We start from the raw sequence: 16,671 nt of genomic DNA, 5'->3' as shown, positions 1-16,671 counted from the left end.
CTAATTCTATCACAGTATCACACCCAGCATCTGCCTTTATTGTTGACTCAGCTGTTTAGATTCTCCCTTGGCCCTGCCAAAAATCTACATTTGCTTGCTTATAAAAAGTTTTCCACTGATGTCTGAAGTTTATATGGGACTTCATTTCAGTATTATTTGACAAAATTTTTTCAAGGGATTTTAGTTTCCCAGGAATTTTTATCAAAGCAAAGGGTAGTGTTACCATTACATGATTTTCCAGTCCTAGGTCAATTAAGGCTACTTTGATCTGTATTAGAGGGAAAAGAAGGTAAAGTGTTAAACAAAATCTTGAAATTATTTTAACTAGAATGTAATCAGAGAGAGTCACACACCATATTAACCTCAGGATCCTAATCTTATCTATCCAGTTTGTGTGTAATTAGATATGGAAACAAAAGTATCAATGTAAATTTGAGAGGGTTGACCATTTTCCTAAATGGTTTTGTCAGGCATTAAAGTTATATAAAGAAGGGCTTGCGGTGGCCGGTTAGCTCAGTTGGTTAGAGTGTGATGCTGATAACACTAAGGTTGCTGGTTCAATCCCCACATGGGCCACTGTGAGCTGCACCCTCCTTAAAAAAAAAAAAAAAAAAAAAAAAAGTCTAATTATTAAACTGTCCAACTCTGGCTCCTTAAAATGAAGACGCAACAAGTTATTCCACTTAGAAACTCTACAGTAATATTGGATTGTAATAAATTAAATTGACTATGTTCAGGTAGCACTTTCTAGGAAACAAATAGCCAATAAGGAATCAATCTTCCCCAGCCTTATTTACAGTGGTTGAATTACTGGCAAAGCTGTTGCAAATCCATCCTGGCTGTACAACCTCTTTTATTAACCCCACTAACAGATATACGCTATCCATAGCTTTCAGAGGGCCATCAAATTGGTTCAAGACACATGTGGAATATCTGGCTAAGGCGAAATAATATATATACACACATATTCAGACATTCTAGGTAGGTCCCATCATGAAGCAAGATGAACATTAGGAGAAACAAGTTCTTTTATGTGTCTGGAAGCCCAGATGCACTTGTGTTAACTAACCCTAATCAGCATGGCTGGTCCACACGAATTTCCCCCAGACGACTCTGTTGGAAGGCTGTGAAAGACAGTCAAGCCTAAAACCTCTCACCCAAGAATGATTCTAATAAAAATCAGGCTTCTTGTGAACAAAATCTCTTTCTGCTTATTAGTCCACCCTGTAACCTTCCCTAAAGCCACTGAGTCGCGGCAGTCTAATGGACGACAACCAGCTGGTGGGGAGAACTGACTCTGTATGTACTTGAGGCTCCCCCAAATTCTAATCCACAATGCAGGCTCACACATGGCTGTTAAACTTTTGGCTGCTTTCTCCTTGTCCTTTGCCTATGACTTTGGAAGGCTTGCTTCTCTATCTGCCAGTCGCCAAACCTGAAAATGCCACCATGCAAAGTGCCCACTGGTCTCTACTTATTTAGGAAGAAGGGCTAGTGTAGCTCTCAAATTTAATTTTCTTGGCCTTCTTTGCATCCATAACGCTGGTGATTTTAAGGAAAAGTACAATATTTTAAAATATTGGTTTTTCCTAGTGTTTTCTCAATGTTTATGGTAAGAGCAATGATGTTTTGCAAACCTCTACATTCCACCTAGAAATAGAATCAAGATAAGCATTTTGAAAAACGGAAATTAGACCATCTTTGTTTGGACATTAGTCAACCTATTAGGAGGAAGCAGAATGTACACTTTAATTCTTCTCCCAACATGGAACAAAAAACCCTACATTTTCTGCTGTGTCATAATGTGAAGCACTAAATCAACTAAATTTTAATTTTATCTCTCTTCAGGATACCAAGTCTGGTGGCAGGTAAACTGATTTTTTCTTCTTTCTTTTCACTGTATTTCAGGTTTTGAATATTTGAATTTTCCATCAAAATCATGTCAAACGACATCATAAAATTAGTAGAACATTCTAAAAGACTTCAGAAAAATAACCCACAGCAAACCTTTGATAGAACATTTTTCATTGATGCTTCTAATCAGAGCTTGGCTACCATTCCACTGAAGATCTTAGAATTAAAAGAATTAGAAGAAGTGCATCTGGAAAATAACCAGATTGAAGAAATCCCCCAGGACATTCAGCATTTAAAGAATGTCAAAATCCTCTACCTGAACAAGAACAAGCTGAGCGAGCTATGCCCCGAGCTGGGGAACCTGAGCAACCTGGAGGGTCTGGACCTGAGCGACAACCCTCTCCTCTCCTTCTCCCTTCAGGTTCTCAGCTGCAATCGGAAGCTGCGGGAGCTCCGCCTCTACAACATCCACCTGGAGGAGGTCCCCATCGTCCTTTGTAAATCCCTGCACCATCTCGAGCTGCTCGGGCTGGCCAAAAACCACCTGAAATCTCTGCCCAAGGAAACTGTGAACCAGACCAAACTGAGGGAGATCTACCTAAAGCAGAACCAGTTTGAAGTTTTCCCGCCGGAGCTCTGTGTTCTCTACAACCTGGAGGTCATTGACCTCGATGAGAACAAACTAACCGTCATCCCAGAAGACATTGGGAACCTAAGGAGGCTGCAGAAGTTCTACGTGGCCCATAATGGCCTGCACTTCTTACCCGAGTCGCTGTGCCAGTGTAGCAAACTGTCGGTGCTGGATTTATCCGACAACCGCCTCCACTCCCTCCCGCACACCCTGGAGGGGCTCTCGGAGATGACGGAGGTTGGGCTGAGTGGGAACCCCCTGGAGAAGATGCCACGTCTCATCTGCAAGTGGACCTCACTGCACCTGCTCTACCTGAGTAACACCGGCCTGCTGGGGCTGCGGCGCTCGCTCAGACGGCTGGTCAACCTGCGCTTCCTGGATCTCAGCCAGAACTATCTGGAAAGCTGCCCGTTGCAGCTCTGTGCACTGAAGAACTTGGAAATCCTGGCACTGGATGATAATAAAATACGGCAGGTACTGATTCCCTTCCTGGCTGTCACTATGCTCTCCTCAAGGGCTCTTCCTCTCCTAAGTTGATGTGGTTCTGAATCGAAACATCAGCACATTCGAACTGACTTTATGGATGAAAATCCAGCGTTAACCAATATATCCAACAAGATGATCGTTTATATTATTTTCCCCAAAATAACAATAGTAATCAAATAGTAGCTAATGTTTATTTATAAATATGATTTCACTGGGCAAAGTGTTTTACACATCTCATTTAATCCTCACAATGACTTTTTAACGTGGGTAAGTTATCCTCAGTGACATGTGAGGAAAATGAGGCACAGGGAGCTTAACTAACTTGTCAAGGCCACACACCTGTAAGTGATGCAGCCAGGATTCCCTCCCAGAGCTGCTGGGCTCCAGTATCTATATTCTTAACAAAGAGCACCTTCTAATAGGATTTCCTTAAACAGCATATTTTTCTGACACATACAAACTTAGGCCTTAATGTTTCATTCATGGGAAACTGCAAACACAGATTTATCCCTAGAGAAGCTTTCTCCCATGTGCTCAGGGTGGCGTGTTCAGAAATGTGCATCATAGCATTATTGGTAATCATGAAGTATGGGAGACAATCTAAATGTCAGTCAAAGGAATCAGCAAATAAGTTGTGGTATATTTGTAAAATGGAATACTATATACTAATTTAAGTGAACTGGAGCTATATGTGCCAATGTGGATAGCTCTCAAAATTGTGACGTTTCCTAAAAAGTAAAACACCAAATTGCAAAACCCTATGGTACCATTTGTAAATTTTTAATCACACAAACATACATATATACACAACACATATTTTATGGATATTTACATGTTATAAAAGTATAAAAATATGAACTAGAAAAACTCACTAAATTCCTAATGATGGCTACCTCTGAGGGCATTGTAGAGAAACTCAACTTTAATTGCAGTATTTCATTTTATTAACAAAGATTTGGACAGTGGGTACACATGCATTTATTACATTTTAATATTTGAAAGTTAAAAAGAACAGATTACTGTCAAAAGCAAAAGACAACTGTAGAGGAGAAAAGTAACCGAGTAATAGGTCTGTCTTTCCTGGCAGTAGACACCAGTCTCATGTGTTCACCATACATTATAAAAGTCCTAGGCCTGAAAGGTATTTTTTATTATTTTTTAAAAATCTTTTACTTGATTTTCAACTTCTAGAACTTTGTGGGGAGTATTTTGTTTTCCTAATTGCCATCGAGTTTTAAAATTGTTTTTAGGTTGTAAATGTTTTGATGGTAACTTTAAGATTTAGGAAGAGAATCTAGGATTTAATCTCTACTTAGGTAGCAACTCGCCTTGGAAGTTTTAAACGTTCCTTGAGAAGCCCTCCGCCCATCCTCCCAACGATTCCACCTATTCCATCACTGACGTAAGAAATTCCTTTTATAGTGGACACAGTTTGGCCAGAGGGCCAAAAAGACCAATAGGTGACATAATAGTGACACAGATTTTGGCTTGGAAAAAAAAAAGGAAATCTGATGATTAGAGGTCTCCATCTAAGGTAATGAGCTTTTCATTCTAGGAGATGGTATTTAACTATGGACTGGATGGTGAGCTCTGGAAAATATTCAACCACCATAGTAGAGGGTTAGAACAGAGGACCTTTTTAAGGCCTTCCAACACTGAAAGTCTGGGACTCTGTAAAATACCCATCTAAAACCTGCACAGGGCGCATAAGCCTTGGTATTCACTAGAGGGAAGAAATAGGACAAGATTTCATAGTTAGTCTTCATTGTTTGCTTCCAACTGAGATTTCAACAGAAGTTTCAAAATTGCTGAGTTAAAAAGCCTTTTAGGGTGAGAGGTCATGTCATTAAATTGATCAGTTCTAATAACTGAATTAATTATGGGTAATTGCAATATTACTTTAGTTCTTTTTCTTTCAGCAGTGTCAAGCATTTACTGCAATACAATTTAAAAATTTGCAATAAAGTAGGTTAAAAATCACCCCAATTTAAAGCAGTGCATAAAAGTGAGGAACAGAGAGTCTCCCAGAAAAACTGGAACTTCAGACTGTAGATCTATAAGTATAAATACTATATATGCAAATATATGTGCAAACTTGTCATCAGTAGGAATTGCTAAATTGCTCTATTACTTAACAATCTGCCTCAAAACTAAAAGCCCAATTTATTTTCTTAAAAATAATTAAAATAATCTTGAAATAGTTAAAAATAATCTTAACCTGAAATTTACCTTTTTGGAATACTTCTAGTTACCTTCAGACTTTGGCTCACTTTCAAAACTGAAGATACTTGGACTAACCGGGAATCAGTTTTTTTCATTTCCAGAAGAAATCCTTTCTTTAGAGTCTTTAGAGAAATTATACATTGGGCAAGATCAGGGATCCAAGTTAACGCATGTGTCAGAACACATTTGGAGACTACAGGTAAGCCTCCCCAAATGAGCAGGCAAAGAAGTACTTGTCTACTCATTCCTTAAAAGGGCTGATATTGAGAAAACATGGCCGTGTCTCCACAGGCTGCATGTGGAATCAACCATACTAGACAGACTTCCAGCTCCAAACAAGCAGTTATTATTACACTTTGAGGTTTCCATTGTCTTCCTGAACACCCCCCCAGATTTATACCCAAAGAAAATTTTACTGTGATTGCTATTGGCTATGTCCTTTCCATTGTGTTGTTTGGCATGTTTTATTTGCAGAAATTGAGCCATACTGCTTTCCATTTAGTTTCCATCCTTTAAAAGTAGCCCCTGAAAACTGTACTATTTTGAACTTAAAGTATCGTACAGGTGACATGGCCGGGAGCCTGCATTTTGGATGGGCAAGTGTGACCTCCCGCCCTACGTGAAAGGCACATCATGGTTTATTTCACTCTTGCACCAGGTTCGCTGAAGATGGGTCCACAGCACTGTCCTAAATGCTAGCAAAGCAACAAGATAACTTTATTCAAAGTAGCCATACCAGTGTGTTTTTATCTAGACACATACTTGAAGGAATTGTTACTTTTTTCATGTTCCTGGTACTGCACTCTTAATACTGATAAAATAGGTGTGGGCCACTGCGTAAGCCCCAGTCATGGACCTGAGTGATGGTGCGTATGCACAGCACAGATACTTCTCACCTATGACACATGGTTCCTATTCCTAATTTTCCATTCCTTTGCCCTATGTTCATGGAACTCTGTTCATCATCGTGTTCCTTGTATATATCATGCCACACTCCAAAATCTTTGGGTAAAATGCAAACAAATTTTTGCCCAGTGAATTTGAAAATAGTTAACCCATTATTTGTACATTTTGGCTACCTCCCCTTGGGTGCTATTGGATTGATATTTGAGGAAATTACACTTCTATGGCAACTGCCACAGTCAATTAGCTATTGAAAGGCAACAAAGGGTATGTGTAGTTAAATGATCCAAATTATTTTTCCATGAAGTTCTTGTGAAACAAACAAACACTAGAGTCCCATGTTCTCTTTTCCCCGCATAGATGGGGACCACATCTAATAGCTAACCCAAAAATAATTTTATGTTTTTGATAATGGTCTTTAAAAATGTTTTCCCCTTTATTCCAATACATACTAACCCTCATTGAAAGAGCATGGGAACTCACAGGTGATTCTGGTTATTATAATTCATGTATTAATGTAAGGATCATTATGGAATACTCTATGTTGTTTCAGAGACTTAAAGAGCTGTACATAGATAACAACCATCTGGAGTATCTGCCAGTTTCCTTAGGGGCATTGCCTAATCTGGAAATTCTTGATTGCTGCCATAATCTGCTTAAGCAGCTTCCAGATGCCATCTGCCAAGCACAAGGTAAGGAATCTTAGTAGATCCTTAGGGTCCTTAGGGCCTTGTCGTTTAAGGCCAGCATTTCCCATGATGAGGGCTTCGTTGCTTTACTAAAGACCAATCTTCTGTTTAGAGAGCTTGGACCTACCCCAGGAGCCTTGCAGGGTTAGTGATATGGGGAAGGCCGGGTACCTGACCGGTACAGCCAGGAGCCTCACAAAGGCAGCTAGATTATTTATTAGGAAGGGAAAAGTAAATAGCCACTTCTAAGGAAATTAGCTTTCATCCATAGTCGTTACGCCACCAACAATAAGTTACTGAATACCTACTACATGCCAGAATTTGGAGTTGGTGGTCCGGCAGTGCGTTTGTATTAGATCACTAAGTCACTTGAATAAAAGGAAAAATATTTTCACCAGAGTGGTGAAATCAGCAAGGGGAGAGAGGCTTTTAGAGCTACATCATTGACATGAAAAGTCATACACGATTCATATTTAAACACTCAAACATTTTCCACAAGGCTAAATCATTCTTTTCTTGTACATCCATCAATCCATCCAGTCACTCAAACTTTTTCTGAGCTCCTACTTGGGTCAGAACAAAACAGTTTTTTTGCCAGAATATGCTGAATCTTCAGGTTTATGGATATGTTTTAAAACTATGACTATTCTTTAATGAAAGGGAGATGAAGGAATATGACTAGAAGCTGTTGCCTACCCATAAGACATTCAAAGATTAGAGGCTGGGGGGTGGGTATGCCGTTCTTTTTTTTTTTTTTTTAATTTATTGGGGTGACAATTGTTAGTAAAATTACATAGATTTCAGGTGTGCAATTCTGTATCACATCATCTATAAATTACATTGTGTGTTCACCACCCAGAGTCAGTTCTCCTTCCATCACCACATATTTGATCCCCCTTACCCTCATCTCCCACCCCCCACCCCCCTTACCCTCTGGTAACCACTAAATTACGTTCCCCAGATTAATTTTCAAACCCCGTGGCCATCTTGTGGTTACTGATTGTTTTCTAATCCCCTCACCTTCCCCCTTACCCCTACCCCCCCCGCCCATCTAGCAACCCTCAGTTTTTCCTCTTTGTCTCCAAAACTGTTTCTGATTAGTTCATTCACTTATTCTTTTCTTTAGATTCCGCATATAAGTGAGATCATATGGTACTTATCTTTCCCTGTCTGACTTATTTCACTTAACATAATGTTCTCTAGGTCCATCCATGTTGTTGCAAATGGTAAGATTTCTTTCTTCTTTATGGCTGCGTAATACTCCATTGTATAAATGTACCACAGTTTCTTAATCCAGTCATCTACCGATCGCCGTACTTCTTAGTAATTCTCCTGACCATACATTTTTATCCTGTTCTTGGTCCCTGGAGGAATGAAACATTCTCAGATTTTTTTTACTATTTTCCTGTCCCTAATACTTAGCATTTACACCAGCTCCAACAACTTTGAGTTGTTATAAAGAAGAGAACTTGGGTTTGCCTCATTAAATCTGATATCTTTTGTAACATGGCACAGTAGGAAACAAACATTTCAAAGTGATTGGACTAATGAACACACATTTTGAATTTTGCCTGTTTTTAAGATAAACCCATCATTTAAAAAAATTTTTTCAGCTTTGAAGGAATTACTGCTTGAGGACAACTTGCTCACCCATCTTCCGGAGAATTTAGATTGTCTAGTGAATCTAAAGGTTCTGACACTGATGGACAATCCCATGGAAGAACCCCCAATAGACGTATGCACCGAAGGCAGAGAGGCTATATTGACATATCTCAAGGAGAAAAGAGAGATGAAAATAATAGCAACAAAGGTAAAAACAGCCAAAAATCTGGATAATATAGTCACAGTTGCTTTGGAGAGGGGTTAGTGTTAAACACATTATAGGTTACCCAGTGGGGCTGCTTTTTACACATCTCTACCTTGTCTTCGTTGCAAGTAGAGGCTCTTATTTACTTTTATATCCCCAGGGTGAAGGGAGAGAATTATTGAACATCATCCTAGCATTTTTGTCTTTTATTGTTCCCTATCATTTTGTCAGATAAGAAACAAACAAAGAGACAAAAGAAGCCAAAACTTCAAATTCCAAAACGATGTAAAATTCTTGGGCTATTCACTGGAGTAAAAAGCTGAGATTAACAAAGTCAGTAAGAAAAGGCTGAAAAATTAGAAATGAAAGCATTTACAAGGAGCCGTGGTCTAAAGACCTGAGCTCTGCTCCGCCACTAACTAGGATCAAAGGGCTAAGAACCCTGTCACTGTCCTCCTTGCCCCTCAAGCCCATGGAGACATAAGGAAACCCTAGACCTACTGGGAATGTGTCCATTTCAGTAAATGGTCAGTATTCTTTACTCAGTTGGTCCACTGCCCTCCGCATCGTCTCACATATCGTTTCACCAGATGACTGCGTGAGTCTTCTAACTAGTGTCCCTACTTCCACACCTGCTCTCTCTAAAATGTACCTTCGACTTAATAGTCAGACTGATGCTGTGAAAACATCACAGGTCGATCAGTTGCTCCTGTGCTAAAATCGACACTTCTCCATTTTCCCTGGAGTAAGAGATAGCCTTTGTCTGCAAGACCCACTATCGATGGCGCTCAACTGCACCAGACTCAATGCCCTCCCTTTTATGATAAATATTATGTGATACCTCTTTTACTTTTCTGAAATTAAACTCATAGACAATACCTACCAAAACCACATAATTTTAACAAATGAAGATAATGCCTGCGCTGTAACATAAAGGAAAAAGAAAAGGAAACTAACATATTAAAATACTTATTTTAATATGTATATACTCAGGAATGACTACATTGGAAGAATGAAAATAATACTTTTTGGAAACTTCTTAAAAGCATTTTGAAAAAAACATGTATCTTGCACATTTTAAAGTTGATATTTAAAATTTTTTGCCACTAAGTTTAAATCATTGCAAAATATTTACTTTCCAGTGAATTTTAAGTATTGACAACTTCCAACAGAGTTATTAGATCAATATTTTAAATATATCCAATGGGATCTAAATACCATTTTGATTGGATATGTCAGTCAACATCAATTTACAAAATACTTGAACAAGCTCTTATTTTACAGGCAGAAATGTTGCCATATCTTTTTTTGAATATATATTTCTGTTTTGTTTGCCTGTCAGAATTGATCTTAATGTTTTTTTAAAATTTATTTTATTATTAATTTCAGGTGATCTTAATGTTTTATATATATAATTCTAAGTCATTTATAGATCACCTTTCATACTTCTAGGCAACAATTTATATAAATAAAATTTTAAAATTGAAATTTTTTTCTGTGACCACAGGGTTTTTAATGTTCTGGATTATTACATTTTATTAGTCATATTGCAATTATTAATAGTTTAAAATTGACCAAAACAATATAATATCTATTGTAAATTTTGATATTTAACTATTAGACCTATAGGATTTGGAGGAACTACATATACAAATGAGAGAGACTTTTTCACAGTTTATATATCCTTGCATAAATATTACTTATTGCTAGGAGGAGAGGGTTTGACATCAGTTCTATTCCTGTTTTTTTGTTTAACAGATGAAGTGCTGAGAACCCATGTTCACATACATGAGTTAATAAGAATGGCAGAAGCCTTGTTTTCATGGTCTATATTTTGTTTTAAATGGCAATGCCTTACACATCTCTTGAACTTTTTCCAGATTTATACCCCCCAAAACAGATAACAAGCTCTTAGTGGACAAATCAATTGGTTTTCCTTCAGTTTTCTTGAAGGCGGAGTTGGAAGGCAAAAGGATTGGTTACCCTTTCCTTAGAGCCAACATCAGTAAGACTATTTTGAATTGTTCCCTCTTTTGGTGTCCCTGAAGTTTTTGGAGTCCAGGACAACACACTGCAGTCAGATTCATGTGGATGAGAGGTGTGCCAGAGGGAGAGTTGTGAAGTGGGAGGTGGGAATGGAGAATCAGCAGCTGTGTTCCTAGGCAGATACATTTTAGGAAGGGGTACATATGGAAGTGGAAGCTCTGGAAATGGATTGCTTCCAAACTGTACAAGCCTGCACAGCCTTGGAAAAGCCTTTGTGGACCAGGCGATTGAAGACTGCTAAACCTTAAAACAAAAAGCCCTGTAAATTTCCAGAATACCTCTAGAGGGCAACACTGTTCCCCTGGAAAATCATCACCCTAACTGATTTGCTGCTTTCACTCCCCATCTCATCTTTCCCCATTTTCACTTTACATGAGTCACAGACAGGATCCTTGGTGTTTTTCCAAGGCCCAAGCATGCTCCTGCTTCAGAGTCTTAAAACTGGCTCCTCCCTCTGCCCAGATATGGACAAGACTCTGCCCTCACTTAGTTCAGTCTCTGCGCAAATATCCTCATAATGGCTCTTGATCTACCTTATATAAAACAGCATACCCCCAGCCACCTCACTCACTCACTCACTCATTCACTCGCTCATTCATTCAAAAGATATTTATTGAGCTTCTACTATGTACCAGGCACTGTTCTAGGCAGTGGAAATACATGAGTGAACAAAAGAGAAAAATATTTCCTCATATCACTTAAAGTCTAGTGTGATGGGAATGAAAACATGAAAAATAAAACATAAGATTATATACTATGTTAGAAAGTGATAAGTGGTATTGGAAAAAAGTTCAAGCTAAAGGGAAGAGAAATTGCCAGAGGTTGTGTGTGTGTGTGTGTGTGTGTGTGTGTGTGTGTGTGTGTGTGTTGTGGGCAGTTCACTCTAAATGAGATGGTCAAGGTGGGGCTCACTGGAAAATGACTGCCTTAGTTATTAGCTCAGGCGACCATAACAACATACCTTAGACTGACTTAAACGACAGAAATTTATTTTCTCGCAGTTCTGGAGGCTCTAGAGCAAGGGTGTCCAAACTGCGGCCCGCAATCCATTTTTAATTGGCCCACAGCAAATTCCAAAAATATATTTAGTTTACTTAAATAAACCAGGTGAGGCAATACGTACTTCACCTCGAGTGAGTGGCCCGGCTGTTTGTGTATTTTACCGCATATGGCCCTTGGACGCCCCTGCTCTAGAAGTTCAAAATGTCCACTAGAGGAGAGATGTTCCTGAGTGTGTGGGAGGAAATAGGATCAGGTGAGGACCAGTGAGGGCTGGCTGTAGGTAGGGGCACAGAACGTCCAGTGACAAGAGGGAAGGCAGGGTAGAGGCACCTGATTCCCCTTCTTGTGTACTGTCATCTCCAGGGCACGTCACACCATCTATCTAATTATACATCCATGTGTTTATTGTTTCTTCCCCTCACTGGAATGGGAACTCTACAAAGTCAGCGACATCAGTAGTTAACGGCTGTTTCCCAAAGGTCTAGAACAGTGACCGTTGCATAGAAGCACTAAATACTTTTTTAAAAATTTGCCTGGATGACTGGCCAATTGAGAAAAAAAAACACCCAAGGTTTAGAGTTCTAATCATATTGCATTCTCCACATCTTTAAAACCACATGTCAGAACAAAGAGATGTAACCAGCCTGGCCTGTAGTGAAACCAGCTAATGCTGTCTGGGTTTATCTCACTTTCAGATTCAGGCATGGTGGCGTGCAATGATGGTACGGAAAGGACTTGGGAGATTCGAAGAACTGGTAAAATTACGGAAGAAAGGAAAGGCTTCTCCAAAAGATAAGAAAGGAAAGAAGGATGTGAAAGGAAAACCTGTAAAGGAAAAGAAGAAATAATTCTATAAATGAATGATTTGAGGTAATGAACCCTGATGGATTAAGAAGGCAAAATGCACAGGAGTTAGATGCCTACCACACTAAAATTATTCATAGAATTATGGTTATGTATAAAAATAAAGATTCTTTTACTGAAACATTTGTGGAGAAAAAGATATGATGCCTGGGAATTGCTTCAGAATAAATCAGGGAGAAGTCCGTGTGGGGGATCAAAATGAAACAAGCCTGGCCGTAAGTTAATAACTGTGGAAGCAGATGATAGGTACGTGGAGATTCTTCATCCTATTCTGTCTGCTTTAAAAACTTTTAATTTCGATATAATTACATATTCACGGGAAGTTCCAAGGAAATGTACAGAGAGGTCCATGTACTCTTTAGTGTTGACATCTTGCATAACTATAATACAATGACAAAACCAGAAAATCTACATTAGTATCATCAACAGAACTTATTCAGATTCCATCAGTTGTACATACACTCGTGTGTGTGTGTGTGTGTCAATGTAGTTTTGTCACATGTAGTTTCGTGTAGCCACCACCACTATCAAGATATAGAATTATTCCATCACCACAAGTCTTTACTGTGTTATTCCTTTTAGACACACCTACCACCTCTCCCTCCCCCAATCCCTAAGCCGTTGTCCATCTCTATACTTTCATTCCAAGAATGTGATATAAATGGAGTCACATATGTGAACTTGGGAAATCAACTTACTCAAAGCCATCGTGGTTAAAGCGAATGTTGCTTCTGTGATCTTGGTCAAAGCATTCTAGTTCTTCCTCCAGTGGAGCTGGGACGATCCATCTTTTCATTCCTATTTCAGTGATCTGAGGGAGTTTGGCCACGGCACAAAGCAAGTGTTTAAACCATTGTCCACAGTCCCGAGAAGTTGATGGCCGAAGGCTAATATCCAGCTCGGTTAACTCCTTGAGGAGCCCCAGGTTTTGGCAGATGAGGGCCCATCCTGCATCACAGATGCTGTCATTATAGCTCAGGTCCAGCTTCCGCAGCCTGGCCAAATGACCGGTCTGTATTACCAATGCTGAAAAACAAAATCACTCTAACTGTTAAAATACAAGAATACTTTCTACCATGGTGGTTCCCACTTCCTATAACACAACACTAGCTCCAGGATTAGCAATAACAAGATTGGGAATTAGTAGCGATTTGTTATTACCATGTTTCACGGAAAATAAGGCCGGGTCTTACATTAATTTTTGCTCCAAAAGATGCATTAGGGCTTATGTTCAGAGGATGTCATCCAGAAAAATCATGCTAGGGCTTATTTTCCGGTTAGGTCTTATTTACGGGGAAACACGGTAGCTAGCAGCTTCATTCAGGGCATCTGAAATGATTTTAGTAAAAAATTTCCTCTCTGTACATCTCACGTACAGCTTGAAAATGGGTTTTTTTTTCTCTTTCCAAATCCCAACCCAGAGAATATCTTTTTGGTCAAGTTACTGCTCTTTACTCTGGGGTCCCAGCTCTAATTTAACCTCTAATTAAATGTGAGACGTGATGGCTCATTGGCTTTAACTGAAGAACATTAATAAATAGTCTTCTTGCTGATTAATATTGTTCAATTGTTCATTGCTCATTCATTCTGTCATTCTTCAGTCAATGATTATTTAATTAAGCACTTTCCATGTGCAAAATATACCTACATAATTTCTAATTCAACTGAGAGAACTCTAATACACAGAACAATTTTCCCTTAGAATAGCACGTATCACACAGTATTACCTACAATGGTACTTAATAAATAATAATTAATGATGAAGCTAAGAGAAGATAACTTCTGTAAGAGCAGGTAGGGGAGACAGGCAAGACAAATAGCACATGCTTTCCTTTTCAGCCAAAAGTCAGAATGGATTACAGAGTTGAGAAGACTAGTGCAGAAGCTGAGTTGCAAGGGACCCTGGAGATCTCTTCATTCAACCTCCAGGCTGAAAAGAATCCCTTTCACAATTTCTCTGTGGTGACCAGCCTGATTCTGCCTGAAGCACGCTTTCAGGTTGCCCCAACGGAGTGAAGCAGCTCTCAGCAGGAGGAAGCCCTTCCTTTGGGCCCCCGTCTGCCCCTCGGGTGACTTTCCCCCATTGCCCACCTCAGCCTGCTGGAAACCTCAGCTTCTTCCTCGTGCCAGCCCTGCACTGTTGGACAACAGTTTGGTCCTCTCAGATTTTCCCCCTTTAGGATTAAATGTGCCTTAGTCTTTCAATCATTTCTCATACATCATGGCTTCCAGACCCATTGGGATGCTCCATCCCCATCACTTTCATTTGCAACAAGTTTGATTCTACAGTTCCCTTGAGAGCTAGGCAGCATGTATGCTCAACAGCTGCACCTAGCTGTCCATATCGATGGGTGTTTCTTTCTGTCTGGCTGGCAACATATCCTTAAGACCTAACTGTTAAACACAATATGCATACTTTTTCTCTTTAGAAACTTTTCTATTATGGGAATTTTCAAACATACAAAAAGTTGACAGAATAGGAGAGTGAACCCCTGTGCCCCCAACATTAGCTTCAACAGTTATCTTCATTACACCAATCTGGGCTCATTTAGTCCCCTCCCGTCCCCTCCCCTCTGCCTTTTTTTCTTTTTTCTTTTTTAAATATTTTAAAGCAAATCCCAGACATCATTTTACATTTTCTATAGAGTTTGAATTTTCCAATCATGCGAGTACCTTATGAGGTCAGACTATTAAGTTTGCGAACTCGTCCTAGAAAAAATGCTACATATCTCATTGCTGAATATCACTAAGGTCACCCTCAAAGCACTCCCCATGGAAAGCTATGCACTGATGCCAGCACCTAGTCCACCCTTCAAAGCAATTTTGGAACTCTTTCCGGAATGGCCATCAGAGCTGTCGTATTACCCTTGATGTCCTGAATATCATCAAAATAACTTCCTTTCAATATTTTCTTTATATTCAGATAAAGAAGTCATTGGGGGCCAGATCAGGTGAGTAGGGAGAATATCCAATACAGTTATTTGTTTACTGGCTAAAAACTCCCTCACAGGCAGTGCCGTGTGAGCTGGTGCATTGTCACGATGCAAGAGCCACGAATCAGGCCATGTAACTTTCATGTAGCCTTTTCAGCACTTCCAAATAGTAAACTTGGTTAACTGTTTGTCCAGTTGGTACAAATTCATTATGAATAATCCCTCTGATATCAAAAAAAGGTTAGCAACATTGTTGCAACAAGTTCGCGAACTTAATTGTCAGGCCAGATGACGGAAGTTTGGTTAACACTGAGTTGGCTAGAGAACACCAAAGGTTCTCATGTATGGGATCGCCCAGCAGGAATCTCCCACCACCACATCTATGTCAGTCTTCTTTTACGAAACACTTTCCACTGTCTTTTTGGTTTTAAAATTCCCCGTATTTGTTTTAACCAGATCTCTCCTAAGCAGCTGCTGAGCGGAAGGCTTAGTTCCAGGCCTCGCTGCCTTCTCCACCTCCCTCCCCTGGGCTTGCTGGGCAGGCACACTGGGCTCTGATTGCCAGGACGGCTTGGGAATTCAGAGATACAAACCCAGGAGAGCCACATCCTCTGTCACCAGGGAACAGCTACTCAGCCTCAGCACTTGAAGGGACATTGAAAGTTTGAGTGTTTCCAGAAGCAGCTCCAGGTTGCCACCAACACATTTATTCCAAGAAAGGTTGAATACTTCCAGAGCAGGGAGGTGAATGGAAGCTTCAGCTAAAACGATAGCAATGAGAATAGCAATAATTTAGGCTTTGTTAGAGGTCACAAGCTTTGAATTTGGGGAACCGAGCCTAGGGCAATGTACTGACATAACTGAGGTTGAGAAAGTCGTAGGGACCGTTTTCTCCTGCCTGAAATTCATGGCCTCAATTTATGTTTCTATTTGGGAGAAATGTCAGAAACCTTAGAAAAGTAAAACTTGATGAAATGGAATTCACTATCAACTGGGACTTCTTTCTTTCACATTTAAGAAGGAGAAAGAGGAAAAGAGTTTGGACAGCTAGTCAAGATTTCCAGAGTATGTCCCACTTTTACATATTCCACTGTATAGTCAACGGCTGTAACTCAGAGATAGGACCAAACCTCTCTGGGACTAAAACACAAAAATATATTTGTGTTTACTTAACTGCAGTTACAGAGACCAAAAGAAATATTATAGTTTGGAAAGTTGTCTAAAAGGAAATTA

General features: G+C 39.6%; 2 protein-coding genes across 5 annotated transcripts in view; one reads left to right on the top strand and one right to left on the bottom strand.

Moving 5' to 3' along the window:
• The first annotated feature begins 1,923 nt into the window (after positions 1 to 1,923).
• LRRIQ4 (leucine rich repeats and IQ motif containing 4) lies at positions 1,924 to 12,489 on the top strand. Of its 2 annotated transcripts, XM_033122672.1 has the most exons (5): positions 1,924 to 2,959; positions 5,220 to 5,393; positions 6,651 to 6,789; positions 8,400 to 8,596; positions 12,337 to 12,489. In XM_033122672.1, the coding sequence occupies exons 1-5, from the start codon at positions 1,940 to 1,942 to the stop codon at positions 12,487 to 12,489; spliced, it is 1,683 nt and encodes a 560-aa protein (XP_032978563.1). In that variant the 5' UTR covers positions 1,924 to 1,939. The 2 variants fall into 2 exon arrangements, with proteins under 2 accessions (XP_032978563.1, XP_032978554.1); XM_033122663.1 differs by lacking the exon at positions 8,400 to 8,596 and having other exon boundaries at positions 12,337 to 12,460.
• LRRC31 (leucine rich repeat containing 31) overlaps positions 8,021 to 16,671 on the bottom strand; it is a 26,882-nt gene continuing 18,231 nt past the window's right edge. The window contains exons 9-11 of one of the 3 annotated variants that reach the window (XM_033122633.1): positions 16,032 to 16,199; positions 13,204 to 13,531; positions 8,021 to 8,150 (exon numbers count right to left, since the gene is read on the bottom strand). In XM_033122633.1, coding sequence (XP_032978524.1) covers positions 8,084 to 8,150; positions 13,204 to 13,531; positions 16,032 to 16,199 — 563 coding nt within the window. In that variant the 3' untranslated portion in view covers positions 8,021 to 8,083. Of the gene's footprint in view, positions 8,151 to 12,525; positions 12,886 to 13,203; positions 13,532 to 16,031; positions 16,200 to 16,671 lie in introns of those variants that run through there. The other 2 variants (XM_033122640.1, XM_033122650.1) reach the window with 2 other exon arrangements.

This window comes from Rhinolophus ferrumequinum, chromosome 2 (assembly GCF_004115265.2).
Source record: "Rhinolophus ferrumequinum isolate MPI-CBG mRhiFer1 chromosome 2, mRhiFer1_v1.p, whole genome shotgun sequence".
NCBI classification, from domain to species: domain Eukaryota; kingdom Metazoa; phylum Chordata; class Mammalia; order Chiroptera; family Rhinolophidae; genus Rhinolophus; species Rhinolophus ferrumequinum.
This window is presented reverse-complemented; position numbering and strand designations above follow the sequence as displayed.